The 24,306-nt window shown below is 42.0% G+C and overlaps 1 protein-coding gene across 2 annotated transcripts in view; it reads right to left on the bottom strand.

The window, feature by feature from the left end:
* The window catches only part of MED10 (mediator complex subunit 10), a 78,737-nt gene extending 57,491 nt beyond the window's left edge, over positions 1 to 21,246 (bottom strand). The window contains exon 1 of one of the 2 annotated variants that reach the window (XM_069219706.1): positions 21,027 to 21,246. In XM_069219706.1, the coding sequence (XP_069075807.1) occupies positions 21,027 to 21,181 (155 nt within the window). In that variant the 5' untranslated portion in view covers positions 21,182 to 21,246. The remainder of the gene's footprint in view (positions 1 to 21,026) is intronic. The other variant, XM_069219705.1, reaches the window with a different exon arrangement.
* Between the last annotated feature and the right edge of the window lie 3,060 nt (positions 21,247 to 24,306).

Here is a 24,306-nt window from a genome sequence, read left to right as displayed (position 1 = left end):
AGGAACTGTACATTTGCCAGTAGGTCCTTCTCAATAAGGTGTGCATGTGCCAGCAGAGAAGTATGTCAAACTAACCAAGGCCATTCTTGTGCAGGAACAGCCCAAAAGATCCATTTTTGAGCTTCTGATCTACCTAGCCCACACTACTATTTGCGGGTCAGAAGTCACCTGCTCAGCTGCAAATTGACGGGACATTAAGGGTAACCAATTAGCAAAATTATTTATTGTAATCAGCAATAACCATATATTAATATTTAAAAAATAAAATAAAATAAAAAACACATTAGGATATACCAAAAACCATAACATACTTAAAAAACAGCTTGCTTTTCGAAAAAGCATTACAATCAATAATTCACATATCTAGAATAAAACAGATTTTTTTTTAGAATTACTTAATTCACCTTAACAGAATAAAAAAATACAGAAACTATCTATCACACTGTTACAACTGTGACTACAAAGAAATGCTAAACATTTAGCAGTAGGTCTTCAAAGTAGCAGCTTGAAAGTTGACAAGAGATAGTGAGGAAAATGCTAAATGATGATTATAACTTGGGTCATTGCTTGTTTGAATTTTATAATTGATGATGCTGTGTGGCAGATGTTTAAAGAAAATCCATTATATCTGCTACTTTCAGGCGGTATGCCCATTGTCTGACTTGATTAAAAATAGGAACATCTAACTGGTGGTCTCTCGGTTTGTACCTCCACTAAGTTAAACTGTAAATTACAACGTATTGCTGTAAACGTAGGTTCCAATATTTCTATCTTGTGAGATTATCAGGAGTAAGCAGATAAATAAAACAGATTGTCATCTTGTTTTGCTTCACTAATGACCGAGCTGAAACACTCATGCACTAACAAAAATCTCTGGAATGCGCTTCTTAGTCCCAAGAAGACATTTATTATTTCACTATGCAAGGTTCCTAAAAGGAGATTAGCATGCTGAAAGCACACGCTTAAAAATGGTCACAGCAATGAAATGAAAACATGTACAAATGATTCTCCACTGCAATATAAACAGCAAATATATGTATCTATATTATAATGCATAGCAGATAATGAATAAAAAAATATGCGTCACCATGAGGCAAGGGCAAAATGGCTTCATCGCCATCCTATTCAGCATCAGATCACCAAATCCCAGAATCGATTGAGGAGAGAGAGAGAGAGAGAGAGATCAATTATCCTCACGGGAAGGATGACACACTCCAGCATCCTGGATATGCCCAAGATCTGCAAACACTCTCTGTCCCCAGTCCATCTGGTCTTGGCCTCTTATACCTTGATCAAACAAGAGAGGAAAAGTCTAGAACATCCCTCTCACTGCAGAAGTTTCTTTATAAAAAAATTGCTGATTGCTTTAGGCCAGCTTTGAAAATAACACTTCAGGACTTGGCCACAGTCCCTAGGTGCCAATTCAAAACAAGACCATTCCCTGCCATCTGAGTACATTCTTATCAGCCTAAGCCCTTCGTGGGAAAGAACAAGAAGAATAAAAACATGTGAACAACTACTTTCAGCTTTTAACGTGGCAGTGTATAATGCTAAAATAAAGTCAATAGGCAAAATGAAGCTCGTGGTCACTAGTGTGATGGTGTACTGCTAGGCTAAGTGCAACGTGGAGTCAGTGGTCAAAACTCACATATCACTACACATCTTGAATGTATATATATATTGCACTGTATTAGTCTTCAGAGGTGCAAGTATTATGGGAAGCATAAGTGAGTTGTTTGATCTGTATCACAGGCACAGTAGATACTTCTAAATCATGTGTTAATTGTCTGTGGCAATTTTAATATATTTCCCTCACTACATTTTATAGGAAGTAAGGTCATTAGAGGGCACTTATGGGGCATTCTTAATCCAGTACTAAACTGGAGAAGAATCAATTAAAAAAGGAAATGTTTTACATTACTCCAATTACATTTTGAATTACAGTTTGTAAATGACCACCCATATTCGATTCACTTGCGCAAGATACATTTAGATGTAGTAATAACGGCAGCCTTATTGACTACTTCTTGATCACTATTCAAGTATGGAATGAGTCAATGATATGGAAATCAATAAAAGGTTTGAAAGTGATGAGCAGAGGTTAAGAGAAGTGCCATTTGAAAGGCTATAATAAAAATCTGGGAGATTGCCACCTATGTTAAGTAGAGGGAGCTAAAAAGCAAAAAATTAACTTTGCTTTATCTTAAGTGCAGTAAATCCGCTGAGAACAAGAGAATGATTAATAGGGTTCAGTGTAATTGGTTTAACAAAACTACTTGTACCTTGACAACACTGATGCCAGAGCTGGAGAGGGCAATATTGTGCCAGAAAGCTATTGAAGCCCATGGTGCAGATCTTGTGCCTACAGATTTATATTGTGCTGAGCCAAAAATGTGATCTTGCGTACTAAGTATTGTAATGCAGTAGTAACATTTAATATAATTCCATCTTCTAGGCACTCAGCAGTTCTGGTTGCTCTGAACAAGAAAGGTAGGTGCCCCTAGAGACTGGGGCAATTACAGGTGTATTTTGTTACTAGGTGAAGCCACCAAAATATATGGTAGGGTGCTGCTAAACCAGCTGCAGTGATAGGCTGACTATTAAAGTATTGTGAAAGATGCTACGGCTAGTTTAGAAAGGAAATAGGAACCACTGACCAAGCCTTATGGCTCTACATGATTTGTATGAAAGATATTATAATTCTAAAGTATTCTATATACATGTCCTTTTGTTGATCTAAGTCATTTTTTAGTTTAGTAAATCAAGATAAACTATAATACTCACTGCTTATCATGCCCTGGTGACTGCACTGAAAGGTATACACGGAGGTAAAACTGCTAGTCTGGTAGGGTCCATTTGGTGAATGCAGTGGCAGTTTTGAAATCCCTAGACATATCCAACAAAGCTGTGTACTTGCACTGGTTCTATTTAGCTTGTTTCTGAATGACGTGGTTGATTATTTAATGGAATCTGATAGTGATTTACCTGAAATAGTTAATATAAAAATGGCAATCCTACTTTTTGCAGATGATGCCATTTTATTTCAAACACAAAACTGAATGCACAAGCTATTAGAAAGATTCAAAAGGTACTGCAAGGAAGACTTGTTTATTCATACTCAAAGAAAATATGGTACATTATTAAAGCCCCTCTTGCCATTAAAAAGCCAATATTGTGTGTAGGAATGTAACCAATTTTGATTTACATATTAATTTTTACCAGCACTTTAATCTGTATGCAAGCTTAAGAAAAGTCCAAAGGTTCACTATTGCAAATCTCCAATGCTGTATAAGAATAAGGCAGGTAGCCAGTTTATTAATCCATCCCTTCAAGTGAACAGGCAAAAGGCAGATGCAGCTGCAATTTTTGGGACAGGATTATGGGACTTTAATAACACCAAAGAGCTGCAAGTAGTCAAGAAGAATTTTCTGAGACCATTGTTGAGATTAGATCCCAGGACATCACCAATCCCAATGTATTTAATAACTGGGAATCTGGCCCCATCTCCAACACTATTGCCTTATGCCCTTTATCATATTAGTTGTGTGTGAATCAAAACTCTCATGCAGCCTCATATTTGCAATCTATATTGGAGGTAGTAATGTATGTAGGTTCAGGATGAAACCGCTGGCCAATACATGTTAAAATAAAACCAACACTATGTGATCTATGTGATCTTACAACCAGGTAGTATCTGGAAAAATCCCAACTTATTTGGACTACAAGCTATTGGACTGATTGAAGCTGTCTTCAGTCACAGCACCAGGGATTTCAGTTGTGCCCCAATATGACCACTCTCCTACAACCAGAACTCACCTTGACACCAAAATGCGAGTCAGGTCACATGTACCATACAGTCTTTGGAAAACCAATAGCTCAGCCTTTTAGAGCCAAGAGCTCTTAGCGTTACAAATATATGGAAATTTCCAATTAATCACAATACAAAATTGTACTAAAGCAAGTAGAGTTTAAAAACGTTAAAGTCTTTATGCATGTGAAATTTGCAATGTTTATACAGAAACGTATTGCTAAAATCATTGACAAAGCCAGTAGGTCCCAAAGGTGAGACCTATTGCTTTGCCAGTGTTACATTAAAATGCAGATGATCTGCAAATTTTGGCCATGATGGTGTTAAAAATAGTAATCTCACCCAACTACTGTGTCAAGATAATAGCGGTCTAAGTAAGGATGTCTTTTGACCTGGAAGTGGGCAGTTGTAAGGATGCAAACAGTTAGTATCACAGTACATTGAGCTTTGATCTACGCTGTTCACAATGTGTGGGCAAAGTCTGCGATCCCTTCCCCTTTACCTTTTAGCTAAATACTGTGCTGTGACTGGAGAAAGTTTCAATCAGTGAGTCAGAACAGTGTTCAGATTACATGTTCATTCATTTGTTGACATCTCCTCTGTGCGCACATGGTAATACACACATACATACTTTAAATCACCTTAGCAACAACTACAGTTTCTATATATTCACTACTTAGATCCTTGGCACAGCAGCATACTTGGGATTCAATGGAAAGTGTCTCGAGAGAGTACACAATTATATTATCACCCTTTTTTCTTGCCTTACCATTTTCCCTTTCAGGATTCTGACAGCACTTGCACATCCTCATTATCAATCAATATATACTCAGCTACTGCACAGTCTTAGCACTTTACACCTTCACTCCCTTTTGACCAGCATTCAAATTTTTGAGGACCGCATTATTTAATACACAGTAAATATTTTGGAATTAAGCACGGTTATCCTATTAAGACGTCTGTGTAAGGAGTAAAAAATATCTATGAGTGGAGGTTTAAGTCACCACATTACTTGCTCCCTTGGACCTAGACAGTACTTGTAGTATTATCATCATCTTTGTAAGGACTGAAATGCTTTTGAGGTAATAAAATCTTAAACAATTAGTTTCTATGACTACTACATTGTACAATGCTGAATCTTCCGACTGAGGGTACAACTTATGTTCACCAATCATGTTTGCATTTAGTTTGTTTGTTTGTTTGAGAACTACGGAGTCTATAAGAGAGGAGCTAGCTAATGGCAAGGTTGCAGGTAGTAGAACAGTACAGTGAAGCAAATCCTTATTGGCTGGAAAGTCATTATCGTGACTATTCACCTTATTTAGGCAGTTCCTCGCCGTGTGACTGTCTGCACTAAACGTCTTTTGTAGAAACTTGGTATATCACCCCAGAACTTATATCATGAAGAAGATTAGCAGTCACAGTAGCATTAGTTCCCCCCACAGTGGAGTTGGCAAACTTCGTTTGTTAACAAAATACTCTGCATTTAACTTTATTTTTGAGTTCAGCAAGAAACTGGTTTAATATCAATGTCAAGATACTGTTGAATCATTTGAACCTCTTCTACAATTCGCTTTAAACCTTTAGGGAGGGAAGCAAGTAATCTATTATACACCCTTAGAAATCTTCTAGGCCCTAGAACTATTGTGAAAAATGTACATGTTGTCATGACCTAAAGACCTATGCTTATCAGAACTTATACTTATTTCACATCTTGTCAACCTGTTCTTAACCCCTTAACTTTTCGATCGCAGAGTTGATCCCTTTTTAGAAAGGCATTCATGCTAAATTTGAACAGCCTCCCTCCCCTCCTCCTCCTCCTCCTCCTCTCCCCCCCTGATGTCAAGTGGGCTTTCTGAGACTCCACCTCCTCCCATTCCACCCCACCCCACCGGGTGGATGGAGGTCAGATTAAACCTTCAATGTACTTCCTGAGGCCAGAAAGACTGTTTGTCCTTTTTTGGGGTGGGTGCATGGCCAAGCCAGTCCCCGTCCACCCCTCTCTTTTTCTAATTGTTTATTATCCATGGTGTCTAGTGGAGCAACCCCTTGCCTAAGGGGTAACTCCAACAAATCTCTGGTGTATAGAAGGTGGATTCCTGCTTGGGATCGCTCGCCTGTGGCAATCCCCAAGCAGGGATCCACTGGGCAGAGATACCATTGGAAACTGGGGATTCTTCCCTTAGATATTATTGGAAAATGGAGATTCTCCTCTTCATAATGATACCTCCATGCTAGGACGAGGGGCTGAGATATGCCATTGGGCGACACCCACACTAAAAGGGTTAATATACAAGGCAGTTATCACTATTTCATTAAGGTACACCAGTGGTCAACATTCAGAGGATACATAAGTAAATAGAACACTTGTCAGATAGGTAGAAAAATAATCCACTAAGGTCAATAGACATTAAGTCAGTAGAAAAGTTATACAAATGCCAGAGGTCAAACTGAGCAAAACACAATATCATCTCAAAAGTGAAGCATCTAACTCTATGGTTGTTGCTAACAGTGACTACAACTGCCCAGCCCCTTTCTGCAACAAGGCGTCTAAACGAGAATCTTTATTTGAACTCCGGTCCAAATTATTGCATAATGAAGCAGTCAAAATTTATTCTCTTGTTCATGTGCCCTCAGTCATCAAGGAACTCAAATTACAAGTAATTTACCAGCTTGACAAGGACTTCAACAGTGAAGGCCATCAGACATTCAAATCACATACATCACCAGCATATCTAATTTCTATTTTAGAGTCATCACATAAGATACAGAACTTGACGATTTAACTGCTAACTAAAATCCACCACCTCCCTCGCGCATAAATATTTCTTGAAAGTGATCTCACTGCACTATGAGCCATTCTAAATGTTCTTAATAAAGAAACCATTGGGAAGAAGACACGTGACAACCATGAGCTTGTGGACAAACGAGACATAAGAAGAGAAGGCAAAAAGCAGTCGCACAACAATCCGACAACCCTGAAATCTATCAGTCACAGTTAGCTCATCACAGAATAGAAAGCGACCTATTACAAGACTCGTCAGCATGACCTTTAACAAAAGTAAGAGACTACGTAGAAAATCAAGCATTGTATGCACTCTATGTTAAACCACCGCCCCCATACACTAAGAACAAATGTGCAGAATTATCATGAAACTCTTCAAGGACAAGATCCAAAACTAGAGTGACAGTCCAGCACCCAACATCGTTTGATGATCTCAGCCAGTGACAGCAGTAACAAATCATTCTTTAGAACACTATCTTCTGATGAGAAACAAAACCTACTCTAATCTCTAAAAGCCACTGTGTGCGAAGACTATACCATTCCATCAATAACAGTTAATGAGATATCTAGTGAAACCCTTACACCTCTATTGTACCTCCATCGATCCACCATTTTCAAGAGATGTCTTCATAGAAGCCCAAGATACAGCACATTTTACCCATCTGGAATAAGCATTGGCAAAGCAAATTGGTCTTGCCTTTATAAAGTGAATGCCAATCTGTTGGCTATGCAAATAATTGTTCCATCTTCAAAAAAGTTAATGGAAAAGCTATCTCAAAATACTGGTGGGAAAGCAAACATATTATAGTATGTCAAAGCTACATTCAATGTGTTCCATCTTTATAAATTGAATGGAAATACTTTTCATTCAGGAAAACCTGAAATTAAAAAGAATATGGCAGTGCCAGAATGTAAACTGAAACTGCACAGCCTCTTATTTTCCACAGGATTCAGCCATGTGCTCCTCTGTGGTAGCTCAGGGACCGATGTATGAGCCTCCCAGAGACGCGTCATGCTAAGTAAACTTTTTGCCTCCGACACCCCTCCCCACGAGCCAGTGTAGGAGATGGTCCTTTCCCTAGTACTGTGAAAGCCTTTTTGTGCCAAAGCTTGTGCTTTCATGCATTATGTGGAATGCAGGTGATAAATCAAAAACAACCCATCAGTTATACCACAGCAAAAAAATACCAGTTGCTGTGTTTTACAGACGTTGGAGGGAAACAGAGCTGGAGTGGCATTTGAGGGAAGAAGTACAATATGGGGAAGAGAGCTAGAAAACATGGGCCGCAAAAAATTGTTTTTATAAAAATGTTACTAGACCTACAGGTCTAGTAAGTAGAATAATCTACTCAACCTAACTGTAATGTACTTGACCAGTAAACGGGTCACAAAGTGTGTAATCCTAGGCATATTTTAACAAGTCACCTTTTTTTCATTCTGACATATGAGTGCACCTTCAAACATGAGTTCAGCATTTCTGCCGTACAAAAAAAAAACCATCTGATTAAACAGACTAAATGTCTGCTCCATGTATATAAAAAAAATACTAGCCCACATATAGGGTAGACATGATCCATGACTTTCCTTTTAGTTTACTAACTGCATTGCCATCAGGAGGGGTTAGTTTATGTTTAAACACTCACTTTTATGAATTTTATTTCTAAAGCAAGATGTGGTTGTGCAATGTCATTTACAGACAGGAGATTTCCAAGAAATGTTCAGAAACCTGCCCACTAAAGTGCAGCTTTACTAATAAAACAATGTAGTGCATTAAACATAATCTGTGAAAATAGGGTTTGGTTTCAGAAAACATATTTATGATTTGTAGATCACCAAGTGTTCTGATTTGTTTTCATCCTATTAAAATATTTTTTCATCTTAAGTACACAAAATGAGGTTTTGCAACTAATGAAATATTTTGAAATGTTTGCACAGTTTACTTAGGTTTTTCTTAACAAGCAAGATTTAAATAACAGACACCCTACAGCCTTTCATTTCACACTCAGTACAGAATGTCAGACAGTCCACCTTACAAAATCCTGGAACTCTGCAGTCAGAAGGTAAAGTAATGTAAGAAGACAAAATGACTTTTGACCTCTGTCTCTGAACACAGAGCAAATGTGACAAGAACACGATTTAAAGGTGTCTTTATTGCTCCTTCACTTTCTGAGTAGCTGTTCTTTGTCAACTTGCCAGAAGGGGCAGGTACGTCCTAAAAATAGCTCAACCTCATAAAATATGATTTGTCATAGCGAGTAGATGTTTCAAGGCCTGAAACACAAGCACTCTGATGGAGTGCTGGCTGAATGAAAAAGAAAAAAATAATAGTTCTCTAATGTGAGAAATGGAAGGATACAAGTAATCCAGTCAAAATGATTGCAAAGAGTCTGTGCTCCTGGGGAGGGACAAACACAAGTATAGGAAGGCAAGTCATTTGAATAAGAAGCAAGCAAATGAAAGTGACAAAGCCAATCCATAATAAGCAACGGAAAAGGTAAAAGCCTACTCTAAGTACACCGTAGATCCTTCACAGACGGTACCTAAAAATGATTATCAGACAACCGTGCCATGGTTGAGCAAGCACAGCTAGGTACAAAATGTATGCTGTTAGTAGGTAAGTTACAAGATTGTGGGTAGGTTTCAAGTTCCATAAAGAATGATTAATATATAGATCCCAAAACAAGACGCAGAGGTTGAACACAAGACAAATGCTCTGGAAGACAGGACTCAAGGTTCACAATGTTGACACCTTGACATGAAGGCAGTGAATCAAACTGAAAATTAACTATTGAAAGACACACTTGGGCAAGGGTGTCCAATGTATGCTCAGACCAGTGTAAACTTTTCAGGAAAACTACTCAAGATCAACCTAGGTACAACTTACATAAATTAAAATAATGCTGGTATCCTAAAAATTTGACATGTGCTCAGTCATCCTTGAACCATGTTGGACACACCTGGCTATTAACTTAGATAACAGCAGAAGGAACAGGAGGGCAAGGAACCGGCTTGGGGATACTATTCCAGTAATATAGATGGGGAAGAAGGAGGAAAGCTGCACAGTAATCAGTTTCTGGTTATTTGAGGTTACACAGCAGTAGGAAGAGCTGCTGCCAGGATCAAGGGGAAACATTCAGAGCACAATGACAGGCATATGTTGGTCAAGACAAGGAGCCTCCTTGGTTGGGCTAGTGATTCTTTTAAACGTGATAAAGCAGCCATTTTAGCCTTTGTGATAAGACAAAAAAGAGAATGCTATGCTAAAAGATTATGCAGGAAAAACAGGTTTGGCTTGGCTGAAATATACTAAATAGGAACAAGAAACAGCTTCACAATTACATTTTAGTACTGATCTAAGGCACCATGAAATAGATCTGGAATGATGTATGCATCATTTGCTATATAACATTCAACAAGGCTTCTCAAGGTGCTTAACTTCATGCATCATATTGAAGTTGTTTGCTACCGTGACCTCACCACTAATCCCAGAGATTTCTAGCACAGGTCTAGCTTTTCTTGTAGGAAAGCACACACAAGGCAAAATGGGAGATTTGGCTTGGGCATGGAGTAGGCTGTAACCGACACTGTCTCAGTAGAAGGTGACAAGACAGACAGTTGGAGAGAAGGGAACAGGGAACAAGAACAACAGGAGGGTGGGTGGAAGTGAACAGGCAACAGGGCAGTACAAAAGCAGTACGACGCGGACAGCACTGGCCGCGTCAAAGTACTTTATTTCCTTATAAGGTGGGGAGAAAATGAATGTGGAAGAGTAAGAAAAGCAACACAGAAAATGGGGGTGGGAGGAGGAAGAAGCAACACTGACAACTGTGGATGAGAGAGAGAGAGAGAGAAGCAGCAACAACAACAGACTACAGCAGATAGAAGAAAGGAACAGAGACAAGGATGGCAAGGGGAAGAACAAATAGTACCCCGATCACAGAACGAATAGCGGAAGGACACTAATCAAAATGAAGCAATCAGCAGTTTGTCGATGCTCCAAACGAAAGAGGAGGAAGTGAAGACAGCACAAGCTGGCTAATTAGGAGGCACCAAATAAGAGTGCAAATGAAACCAAAGATGGAAGGCAATGGGTGGGGTCCAAGCCCCTTGTAGTAAACAATCTCTTTTGCAAGCGACAGCACATGCATACTGTCTTAGGTGAGACCTAAAATGAACTCTCCGAAAGCCACCCGAGTGACATAGGGGCAGTTATTATCTATTCAATATATCAAGACTGGATTTCCCAAACAAAACTCGAGGAGACCATCTGAAATACTAAATTTGCACAGGGAAAATATGCAAGAAAATTATTTTTATTTCCTAGGATCTCCGTAAGCATCGATTCCCAATGAATTCAGATTCTGTACCAATGTCAGAAAGAAATTACTTTCCTCCGGTTTGCAACTCCATTCCATCAATTTAATGAGGTTCTGCAGACTGCCCATGGACGTCACCCTTTTTTAAAATTTATTTATTTTGGCATTTATAGAGAACAACATCAGACAGACACATCTGAGAGGTCATAGACCTGGATCATGGCCAAATACAAAATAAGTAACAGTAGAGTCTTGCATCCAACCGCCCTAAACGCGCTGGGGCAGCAATCAACGTTATAGATCACCATTATTGTCCAAAACGCATCAATGCGACCCCTCGATGTGTGGAAGAAACAACATACAGACGACCTCCACCGAGAGCATCATGCAACCCTTCTGAACAGCGGGGAGTCCGTCGCCTCCACAACACATCGCAACCCTAAGCTTTGCCAGCAGCATCAACAGTCCGCTCAGTCTCCAGTATGCAACGGGGAGTCCCTCAACACACCCCAAGAGGGCAAGCCTCGGGGTATGCGGTAGCTGTATCCCAGGCATCTTCTCAACCGCCCGCATCACCTCTAACCAGTACTCACTCAGCATAGGGCAGCTCCATGACAGATGCATAAAGTCAGCATCAGGGGACATGCATCTCTCAACACGCCTCAGTCCGGAAGCCCATTTTTTTCAGCCGAAGAGGGATGTAAAATAGACAATGCGAAAAATTGAAATTAATGAGACGTATACATACATACAGCTTAGTTATAAGCCAGCGTGGGGACTGTGCCTGATACATAAGCGTCAGTGCTCAAGACGCCGCAGGCATTTCTGGGAAGCAAGGGTAGCGTGCACGCAGCATGGCGCAGATTCTAAGAAAGAATAGTCGATGTAGAGCAGTATCACGTGTGTCACCAAGCACTGCTGAGTGTGTAATAAAATGCTCATCAGGGAACCAAGCCCCTAGGGTAAGCAATCCAGATTCACGGATGAACTCACGTACCCGTGCATCCTCCGCCAACTGCATGTCACCCACGTCCAAGATCGGTATCGAAGGGGCAAAGGCCTCCCCCTAGGTGCGCGTTTCAGTAGCGCCGTCCACGCTACTGTGTCAACCCCAGGTTGCTGGCTGGGCCAGACCAGCAACCTCGGTAATCTGTTGTGCCACACGGCATTGCTCTCAGGCACCAAGTGAAGTAGGTAACGAATATGGTGGAGCCAGAAATGCACAAAATGGGCTTGAGCACACTGGTAGTATAATGCAAGATCAGGGACCGCCAGCCCACCACGGTCAAACAGAAGAGTCAGTTGTTCCCATGAAATTCTAGGGCACCTGCCCACCCAAGCCAGAGTAACAAGGGCGGATCTAAGCTTTTTTTAAAAAAAACTAGTGGTAAGAACCAGAAGTAAATTAATAAATAGGTATAGAAATTTTGTCAGAATAACCATCTTTGCTATTGCAATGCACCCAGTCAGCGAAAGCGGAAAGGAACACCACCCTTCTACTTTTTCTTCCAACCACATCATGGCTTTTACCATAATTAGCTGACCACAGCGTATCCACATCCCTACTTAGATATATATTTAGATATATATCTAGATATCGCACCGGTCCATCAGCCCAGCAGAGGGGATATCTAGAGGGGAACGGCAATGTGACCTCAGAGAGGGGCAACACCACAGATTTGGACCAGTTGATAGTGTTCCCAGAAACCTGGCAAAAGCACACAATCTCATCCAGTTAAAAACATCAAGGTGGAGCCGCGGATCGCATACAGAGGGCGACATCATCCACATACATGGAAACCAATATAGGGCGCTGCCGGAAAGCAAATCCCCTGTGAATATGATGCTGACGCAAGCGAGCTGCAAGCGGTTCCATCACAATGGCAAAAGGTAACAGAGAAAGCGGGCACCCCTGACGAGTACCTCTAGCAATCGTGATTGGGTCAGTAAAGACACACCCACTGACCCTCAACGGGCAGACGGCCGCGAGTACAACAGACGAATCAGCTGAATAAACCGAAAGCTCAACCCCAACCGAGCAAGCAGCACGAACATATAATGCCATGCCAGAGATTCGAAGGCCTTAGTGGCGTCTAGAAACACCGCTGCCACGCTATCGTCTGGACGAATCGCACTTAATATTGCAAAAAACGTTCAGAGATTATATAGGGTGGATCGCCCTGGCACAACCCCGACTGATCCGACACCACCAACGAAGGAAGCACAAGTTGTAGACGAGCAGCAATAAGCTTCACCGGGATCTTATTGTCAATATTGATCAATGAGAGAGGCCTGTAGGACTCGCAGCGGCACGGATCTTTCCCAGGCTTCAAAATTGTCACAAGGAGAGCCTCACGCAGCGAGGGCGGAAGGAGTCTGGTCTCTAGAGCTTCCTCACAAACCTCAAAGAGGTGAGGAGCTAATATATCAGAATATTCCTTATAGAAGGCCAGTATACGACCATCCGGGCCCGGTGCTTTATCCCCTGGTAAGCTGCATATTGCCTGAATAACATCGTCCGCCGAAAAGAGGACATCTAAATACTGCCTATGTGCATTCTCAAACCACAGAAGGCTTATATCCTCGAAATAGTCAACTGCAGCCTCCAGATGAAACCCCAGGGGTTCAGCATATAGAGCGGAGTAAAAGTCAGTAAGGATTCGTGTGATCGCACCCGTGCCAGTGCGACACGCTTCAGACGCGTCATTCATCTCCACAATGTATTTACTAGCCCACGGCTTGCTGAGCATTGCGCCCAGCGTACGGCCAGCTCTGTCACCCTCACAGTATCGCTCTGCCGCAGCGTGCTTCCCCAAGAAGCATACCTCATGCAGGGAGGTCTCTTCAAACTGAGTCACCTTCTCCCGCAGGGCCGCCAAAAGGTCCTCCAACCAGTTCAAAGCTAAGCATTTTTCAAGCTCAGCAATCTGGGTCTCCAGTTCAGCCAACTTGTGCTGTAACATCTTCAGCACAGCGTGCTGCTTAGAGAGACAAATCACACGGATCACCACCTTAAAGGCCTCCCACAAAGTGCTGGCAGAGGCCACTGACCCCCGATTCTCAGCTAAGTAACGAAGTATAGTGTCACAGACCTCATCCCTGAATACCTGATCCCGGAGCACGCCATAAGAAAGCACCACAAGGCTCACCCGGAACAGCCAGCTCCAACATGACCGGCGAATGGTCCAACAAAGTATGGGCTTTATGCTCAATGGCCACCGTCCAAAGCTCCACATCCCTGGTGCCGAGCCATCCATCTATACGGGACCAACTGCCATGTACATAATTAACACAGGTACCCTCCCTGTTAATCCCATGTGTCTTCCTACATAAATCCACCAAGGCCCCCTCCTCCATCACCGGCATCAGAGCTCTAGCAGCCGCCACATGCTGGGGTACAGCGCAGCTCTCGCAATCTAACTCAAAGTCCAACACCACATTAAAGTAGCCACCCCATAACAGGGACCCAGTGCCCAGCGAGTCGACCTGCCTCCCCAAAGAATTCCGGGTCGTCTGTATTTGGGTCATATAGTGCTACCAACCTACACGGCCTATCAAGCAGCATTACATAGCGGCCATTAGGATCTACCAGTACCCTCGCAGTGCGCCACGGAAGACCCTTTCGGATCAGAATTGCCACACCTCTCGCACAGTGCGAATTCAGCGCAGCATACCACTCACCAATCCAGCTAGCCTTCAACCGGTGCTTAGTGGTCTCCACGAGGTGAGTCTCATGCAGATGTCCACCGCATGTCGCTGCATATAAGCAGATATCAAACATATCTTGCGCCTGTCATTTAACCCGGTGTCATTTTCTTGCGCCACAACCACCCCTTATGCAAACATACATCACCCCCAGTATCACAAACAAGGCTACCGCGACTAGCAGGAGTAGGCATAAGCACAGAAAAGAAGAAGCAGAGTAAGTAAACCAAGCATACAGCAGTCCCAAACTCCACCCACGCTGACCCCCCCCCCCAAACGGGCCAGAGCTTTAACCCCACCCATCCCCCAATGCATTTCCCCCAACAAGATAGCAATAAATATAAATGGACTCATCCAGTGGGGCATCGATAAGGCCATCCGAACCCATCCCAGGCGGAATGAAAGGGCAGGGGGGACCATCAAATAAAGGAACAGACACCAGAACCTCCCGCCCCAGCCGCAACAACCAAGAAATGAACAGAGCACACTGCCCCTGATACGGTCAGGGGACCTGGATAGAACAAGAATAAATTCAGTCATTGTCACTTAGCGAGCCATCGTCACCACCAGCGGCCCGCGGGCTCCCAGACCGCGCCTTCTTAGGGATTTAGCAAATTTTGCGGCCAGCTTCGGGTCAGTGAAGAAATATAACTTGCCCCTATGTTGGACCCGCAGCTTAGCCGGGTAGATGAGGGAGTATTTCGCTTCAGTCTGCCTTTGTCAACTTTTTTAAAGATGCTGAGAGGCATTAGCAAAAAACAAATGGTAGCGAAAAGATGTAAGGATGAAAATACTTCAATATGCACGCATTAGGCACGATGCAGCTGCCATAATTATTTTTTATTTGTTGTTCAAAGACGGCAGACACCATTTGGAGCAGGAAAAAAAAAAAAAAAACTAAAGAAAAAGAGGGTTGGCTAAAGCACTTTTCAAAAACAAAGTGACCAAACTGCAAATGGCTACTCCCAGGCCCTCAAAACAAAAAAAAAGAAAGAAAATAGAAATAGGGGAAAAAATGAACCTACTACAACATCTTTGACTGGTCAGACACGGGTGTGATTGATAGTCTGGAACTCAAGATCCATGGTACCCTGAACAGAAGCAAGAAGGATATTGTGTCTATCTTGGTAGGTGATTTTAATGTCTATTTATGCGATTCGGAACTATTAGGCTGTTATGGCATTACCGAAGAATACGATTGCTCCATTCAGCATTTCAAACATTCTACTTATGGGAATGCGTTAAACCGACTTATGACTGCTAATATGTTGACATTTCCAACCCTGGAAGTCAAGGGGATTCCTACGTTTACAGGGGGCAGTGCTCAATCGATAATTGACTTTATAGTTTATTCTAAAGATCTCACCCCCTTTGCAGGGAAGTTTAGGGTGATTCCAAACTGCATGAGCAATCATAACCTTCTAACCCTAGAGTTTAGGCAAGGTGAGGATAAGGGTTCTGATGGCGAGTCACAGCAGCCAGCTTTGAGTTTTAATAGGCACAAAGGTGAGATAACCAAGTGGGGTAAGGTAGATAAGAACTGTTTTCATATAGATTTGATGAAGAACAAGAAGGAAGAGATCATGACCGCCTTAGGTGAACATGCCCCGGTACAAAATATTATTGAGGCCTTTTCTACTATAACAAATTATACGGCTGATAAATTACAGCAGTCAAGTATTAATAGAAATAGAAATTCCTGCTGGTTTGATCATGCATGTACATCTGCTGTCACAGATAAGAAGATTACTAACTCTGTACCACGCAATCAATCTGATATTAAAAAGCCCAGAAGGATTTATAAGGTCACTCTTGCTGCTAGGAAGAAAGAAATGAGGGACCTTGCCTGGGATGAATTAATTGAGGCCGGTAGTAGTAAAGCTACAAAGGCTTTTTGGAAGGTGGTTAATTCCACCCCTCTTGGGGAGAAAGATTCGATAATAGGCACTGTTGGCCCCTCGCAAGTTTGGCTGGAGCATTTTTCCAAAATGTTTTAAATAGAAGCTAATACTTTGCAGAGAGATCTGACTGGGTTTGTTAAGAGGGGGGGGGTGCATTTATAACAACCCCTCATAATTTACTGGAGGTTTCTGAGGTATTTCAGGCTATTCAAAACTGCCCCTCTGACAAAGCTCCTGGTCCAGATAGAATTCCAGCTGATATATATAAAGCTCTGCCCAAATTTCGGGGCCCCTCTTCTCATTAATGTTTTGAGGGCTGCTATGATGGGCCCCTTGGTAGACACCTGGAGTAAGGCAATAAATTGTGCCCATTTTCAAGAAGGGGGACAGAGCAGATCTGCAGTGTTATCACCCAATTTCTCTCTTAGACAGTTCTGTCAAGATTCTAGGGCGTGTGCTATTAATAGTGTGCTATTAAGTTAGAACACTGGGCTAAGGAGACCAATAGCCTATAGAAGGTCCAGTCTGGGTTTCGAGCGGGTCAGGGCACAATTTAACAGACTCTCATCTTAACACGGATAGTAAAAAAATACACTAATGCTAAAAAAAGACTGTCTCCATCTAGCCTTTATGGACCTATCCTGTGCCTTCGACACAGTTGATAGACAAACTGTGGTCTGCCATATCAGATATGGGAATTGTTGAAAACTTGACCTCCTTACTCAGTAGAATTCATGCCCGCACTACCGCTCAGGTCCATTTTAGCCAGAATTCTCCTCTTTGAGGGGAGTTAGAAAGGGGTGCGTGTTGGCCCCTTTTCTTTTTCTGCTCTATATCAACGGCTTAGAAGATTTTTTGTATGTAAGATGAGGAAGGAACCCCCCCCCCCATTATTAATTCTCAGCCATTACCAGTATTACTCTACGTGGATGATACTGCCCTTATTTCAAGGACAGCAAATGGCCTGAAATCCCTATTAGACACTTAATATTTTTATGGGAAATCTTGGCCTTAAAATTAATAGAATAAAATCATATGTGATGAAGTGTGGCCCAAAGTCATCAAAAAGCAAAACTTTTGTTTTGGAGGGTGCAGAAATACTTAAGGTCCCTAATTTTACTTATCTGGGGGTCTCAATTGATGTTGATTTTAACTGGAAATCTTTAATAAATGTTCGTATTCTGCAATTTGAAAGAGCCATTGACGCAGTTTTTAGGTTCTCAAAGAAACTAGCACGTAAACCAGTTAAGGAAATTATGATAATTTTTAAAAGTAAATGTCTTTCAATTGCCACATACACGGACTGTTCAAGTCTACAGGTAGTGGAAAATACGTTTTTAAGAAGGCTGTTAGCAGTCTCTCAATCCATGTCAGCTACTTTTTGCCATGATAAACTGGGGCTGAAGGATACAGCCAATCATAAGAATGCAACCTTTACTGCTCTGGCTAAGACTATGGCTAAATCCTAAAGCCCACTTGTGCAGATCTGTGATCAGGGACTGTTTGTCACTGATGATCTCTATGGATATTCCTTGGATTAGATATGTTAATTCCATGTTCTCATGTCTTTGGGCAAAGGAATATTTCCAGGATCCTACCTCCTTGCCTGGGAGTTATACAGAGAACTAGGGATCTATACTTGCACTTTAATCATAATCCGGATTTAACTGATAATATGTCTGGTGCTCGGGAGCGTCTGTCTCTAAAGCCATTACTTCCCAAGTTATATGTATGATCACCTCCGAACGGCACAGGTTTTTATTCACTAGATTTCGTCTGAAAGCCATACATGTTTTCTTGGCATTTCCTACTCAAAGGTACCTGGTTCAAGAATCTGCCCCCAAGTGGTTGTGAAAGTAGAGCGCATCAAAGGACCTTCCACTTTATCCTCTTTTGTAATCTATACAGAGTCCCCAGAAGAAGGGTTTTACACCTGGCCATTCTTCTCTCGGGTACCAGATGCAGTTATCCTGCCTTTTCTTATTTACAGGATTTGGGTAGAGAGGAGACAATAGAGTCGGTGCTAAATTTCATTAATGCTGCTATCCGAATTCATAACCGTTATTAACTGTTTTAATATTTGACATTTATTTTTATTTATTATGTTTTTTCTCATTATGATGTTTTTAACCGACTGCGTCTTTTATGACTCTTATGAGCCGAATAAAGTACTTTGACTATAAACCAAAGGGAAAAGAAAAAAGTTAAAACGAAGGGTCTATGGAAAGAAGTATGCACAAATTGTGTAAGGAGGCTAACAAGATTGATGGTGTGGGGTGATAAAATGGGTGAAAGGATGGATAGATGGAAGGAATAGCAGAAGGATATATGGGTGAAGGAATACATAGAATAAGGGGTTAACTGAATAAGGTAAAGGATGAACGAGTGAAAGAAAGGATGGACGTGGGAAAGAATGAATGCATGGAAGAAAAGAGAATGGATAAAATAGATAAGTAAAAGGATAGCTGATAGAAGGGATGAAGAAGGTTAAAAGGATGGCTGTACGGAAGTTTAAAAGTAACTTTTTATGTAGGTTTGGTCTTTGCTCATGTAGTGCCATTAAAGTAGCAACCTAAGGAAAGAAGAAAAAAAAAAAAGTACCTTAATAACCGAGCCAACAGCTGAGGGACCCTAATCAAGATGACGCAATCTGTACTTGGTACATGCTCCCAAGGAAAGAAGAGGAAGTGAAGCTTGCAAGCGCTGCCCAATTAGGAGGCAGAAAATAACAGTGACAATGAAGCCAATAAATAGTAAGCAATGGGTAGGCTCCAAGCTCCTTGCTGTAAAAAATATCCCTCACAAGTATAAGACAGGCAAGACCACAGAAAAATATATATAGCACCTGCAGAAGAGCGTGACTACTGGCATTGCACTGGTCATGGATGGGAAGCTGTAAATAGTCCATCCTCCACATAAGGGACAAACACACGAAGTAAAAGCAAACTGGCACACGCTGCCCAATGAGAAGCAAGGGAATTAGAGTGACAAAGCCAACTGATGATATGTAACGGACGGGCTTTAAGTCCTTTGTAAGTTTTTTTTTTTTTTTTTTTTTTAAACACACGATCCTGAAAGAAAAGACTACCCAGAACATAACTTGCAAATTAGTGCATGTTCACAAATCTGTTGTCCCTAGGAATGATCGTTGAGAAGGCAGTTGCAAGTCAACTACAAAAAAGAAAAAAGGAGAAAAAAAAAAGAAGCCCATGCTATCTTGCAGGATCAGTGGACACCAGGCTTCAGAGAGACACCAAGCTCCGCACTGGGAATCACACTGCACACACAACAAAGGCTGTCTTCTACTGCCCTTAAGAGTGAAGTCCTCCCTGACAGACTTAAGAACTGCTGACCACACATTGCTTCTCATCCACTTTAATGGTAGCAGGGCACTAATTAGTGGCATTCGCAAAATTCCTCTTACACCCCTGAAGTGTGTTCTGTATTCTGCTCATCTCATTAAAAGTCTACACAAATATTACACCAACTCCCAAAGTAGTATGCTGGCTTACTACGCATACCCATGTCACCTTACAACATGCTGCTTCACCTCTGAAGTTATTAACATGGCAGTATACAGTACCTGGTTAAGAGTAGGCGTCTGGGAGTAAGTGACTGGTGTCACGCAGCTAAACAGGTATGCTAAAATTCAAATTTTGCAAGAAGGGAATCATCAACTGTCTATCCTTCTCCTATGAAAACCCCATCCCTCCTCCAATTCTGAAAAGAACTGAAGACCCTGATCTTCAAGAAATACATGGATGATAAGTAGCCCTGATTTGCAGTCTCTTTTTATGAGAAACCCCTTTTCCACTTCCTTCACTGTTTTTATTCGCCCACTCTCATCCATCCCTGTGCAGACTTCACAATCCTGTCATATTTTCGACGTTCATTTTGGTCTCTGTGTACATGGATGTAGGTGTGTCGGTGTCTGTGTTTCCCCATGTATGTGCTGTTGTCTCTGAAGAATGTCAGCTTGGGGGGGGGGGGAGTTTATAAAAATGCCAAACCGTCAGGCTCTGTCAGTGCTAGTTTAAAAAGAGGGTAACTCCAACCACACGCTATATACGTTAAGAACAGTATAACAATATATCTCATTCGGTATTTCAAGTCTATTGCACCTGCCACCATCGGATCCTGCAATGAGGAAACAGATATTTCTAAGACTAAATGGTGGGGTCAAGGAACACAGACTAAACCGTGAGAAGTTGATGTGTACTCCGTTATGCTTTCAAAGGTGGGGGCGTGTAGGCCGGTAGGGTAATAATTTGCAGGCTGGTGGCAGTGTCCCTCAAGCCCCAGGAAAGGTTCGCGTTAGTCACTGAAGCGAGTGTGGTGTGGGTGGTCAGGGAAAATGGGTGAAGCGAGTGTGGTGTGGGTGATCAGGGAAAATGGGTGAAGCGAGTGTGGTGTGGGTGATCAGGGCAAAATGGGTTATCAATGCTAAAGAGAGTGATACTTCGCCGTTTCCATTCTACATGTAGGAGTGATCCCTGCCTGGCGGCACTCACAGCTTCTGGTTGAGTCCAGCTTGGCTGCTGGGTTGGAAGTCGCTGACTATGATCCCCAGTTGCCTGATATTCTCCACGAATTTCTCGAGCTGCTCCTCCAGATTGTCGAATTTCTCCGCCATGTCGGTCGCCTCTCCTCCTGACCGACCGAACATCTCCCCGAGGTCCCAGTGCAGCCAATCAGCAACAACCTTGAGCCAGGAGAAAGAGAAGAAGGACGCCAGCTGTTCTTGTTGACTAAGATCGGGAACGCGCGCGCTCAGGCTCCGCCCTTAATAGGAACGTGCGCCACTGTGGAGAGATGGAGCACGTCATGAGCCTATCGATGCGTACGGGGAGGTGCTTCTTGCACATGCTTTTTTCACTACCTGCGTAAGCTTATTTCCATGTCCTTGGTTGACTGTTCCTGGATCGTGAACGCAAGAGACAGATCCGAAAGTATGGCTATATAAAACAGAGCAGCATACTTCGTGCTTTAAATTCATTACAACACGAATTATTATTTTTAGCACTTGGGTACGCAGTATGACAAGTTTAATGTCTGTTTTCACAGCTATACACTCACTACACTTGGGGCCATATGTACTAAAGCATTTTCCGATAGACACAGAATGGGTGAAATCCTTTGGTACATGGGGCCCTTGATGTAGTCTTAACCTTTGGTAGAGTCCCCTATGTCACTGAAGGTCACCATAGTGTGACAGTTGATAGAGTGTACATTTATTGGCTGGTGTCACCAAAGTCATCAAACTGACTAGTTCATGAGAGAAGAACTAACAAAAGCTGCAGTGACATTTTTAAATGCATGCTTTGCTTGTATTTCAAAGTTTGACATAGGTGCCATTTTGATTAAATCAAATGCTAGAAGGTTTTGACTTTCTTGTGTTTAATAAAAGATTGACTTTCAAGATGTTCAAGTGAGAAAAAGTGCAGTTCTCTGTTATACCTAATGTAATGCATAACATCCCCTTTTCCCATTTATATAATGTATATTGTACAAAATGTTTTACTCTTATTGATGAAATATTGAATGTGATGAATTTATAAGTTTGCATAATATGTGTTACTAGAAAGTATTAATTAAGTGCATTTTATATTTTTCCTTGTGTTTGAATAACTGTGGCCTACAGAGCGTGCATTTTGCATTCATGTAAGTGTTGAATTATTTATCATAACGTGAAGTCTTCTTTTAGATTTTGTCCCCATGAGAAGCAAAGTCCCATTTGTAATAAGCCTGTTGATTGACAGTGGAATGTCATACATATTTGTCCTTGAGAACTTTGTAGTGAAGGAACATGGACTAAGATCACATACGTTTGCTTCAGCCTCTTTGGAGTCACCTGGAAAAGAGATGTTCCTATGACAGATTTTGGAAATTGTTTAACTGTTGCAACCTGCAGTAAAAATTAAAAAAGTGATATGAACTGACACCTTTGGCAATTTCCAACGCTTTTTGTGAATTGATATACCAACAGATAAACTTTGTTCAGAGCAGAAGCAGTCTTGTCCTAATCAGACTCTTTCTTAATCCTTTCAGATGCCTTGCTGCCAGATGCATTGCTGATGAATATTCCCTTTGTGCTGTATCCCTTGGAGAGGTAGCTTCCTTTCTGCCATTTACCACTCCCCATTGAAATGCCCTTATAAGTTAGACACAACAATATGCTGACACTTTATTTTTATTTTAGTTAGTGACCTGTAACCTAAGGTATTATTTTTCCAAATTATTTTTGCCCATTTTGAATCTTGCCTGCATTTGTTCTCCCCACCACATTTATTTCCCTAATTTGGTTAGCTGTAGGGCTGACCTGTGCACGGCCAAAGATTATTGACTCTGCTAAAATTGAACTTGTTAGACCCGACAGCCTTAGGGTAGTCACCACCCCCAACTATTTGTCTGTTTCCCTCTGCCTTTCTGATACTGTTTTTGCTGGTTTTAGGAACCTGCACACTTTACCACTGCTAACCAGTGCTAAAGCGCATGTGGTCTCTACAATATTCATGGTAACATTGGTTCCTACCCATATGGCCTATTTAGTTTACTTGTAAGTCCCTGTATAGTGCACTACATATGCCCAGGGTCTGTGAATTAAATGCTTCTAGTGGACCTGCAGCATTGATTGTGGCACCCACATAAGTAGCCTCTTAACCATGTCTCAGGCCTGGCATTGCAAGGCCTGTGTGTGCAGTTTCACTGCCACATTGGCTTGACATTTAAAACTACTTGCCAAGCCTTAAGCTCCCCTTTTTCTACATATATGTAACCCCTAACACAGACCATCGGAAACCCATAGGGCAGGGTGCTATGTAAGTAAAAGGCAGGAAATGTACCTGTGTGTTTTATATGTCCTGGTAGTGGAAAACTCACAAAGTTTTTTTTCCACTACTGTGATGCCTGTTCCTCTCATAGACTAGCATTAGAACTACCCTCATATACTTTTGAGTGGTAGATTATGATCTGGAAGGAGTAGCCAGGTCATATTTAGTATGGCCAGAATGGTAATAGGAAATCCTGCTTACTGGTGAGGTTGGATTCAATATTACTGTTTTAGAAGTGCCACTTTTAGAAAGTGGGCATTTCTTTGCACTTACTGCCATCTGTACCTTACAGCCGGTCTCCAGTCCACGTCTGGTCTGTGCTTGTTGACAGCTACTCTTGTGCATTCCACCCAGACAACCGCAAACACAGGACACTCAGTCACATTTGCTTTCATCTGCATACTGAATGGGTCTTTCTGGGCTAGAAGAGTGGATGGGCTCTTACATTTCAAAGGCCAGTGGCCTGGCGTCACACAGAGGACTGATAACCACCCAGAGGGTCCCTGGCAGACATGACTGGGCTGAAAGGGGAACTTGTGCACGGCAAAACCACTCTTTGAAGTTCCCCCCACTTTAAAGGCATTTTTGGGTATATAAACTGGGTCTCTGACCCCACCAAATCAGACAATTCTGGACCTACACATGGACTCTGTCAGAGAGACTGCCTGGCTTCCCAAATGACTCACCTGGACTGCTTTGCAAAAGGACTGCTTTCCTGTTTGTTGCCCTGCTTCCTGGTGCCCCTGACTCCGCTTGAAGGATTCTGCCTTTCTCTAAAGTGCTTTCCAAGGGCTTGGATTGAGCTTACAGCCTGCTTCTGAAGTCTCAGGGCCAACAAAGACTTCAACCCTTCAGGACATCTTTGTGCATCACAAAAATAGATGCAACGCCTGGCCCATCATGGACCTCCGGACAGTCTGTTACCCAGCCACAGTTCCATACCACCACAGAGCCTCCCCCT

The sequence above is a fragment of the Pleurodeles waltl genome, chromosome 2_2 (genome assembly GCF_031143425.1).
Source record: "Pleurodeles waltl isolate 20211129_DDA chromosome 2_2, aPleWal1.hap1.20221129, whole genome shotgun sequence".
Lineage (NCBI taxonomy): Eukaryota > Metazoa > Chordata > Amphibia > Caudata > Salamandridae > Pleurodeles > Pleurodeles waltl.
This window is presented reverse-complemented; position numbering and strand designations above follow the sequence as displayed.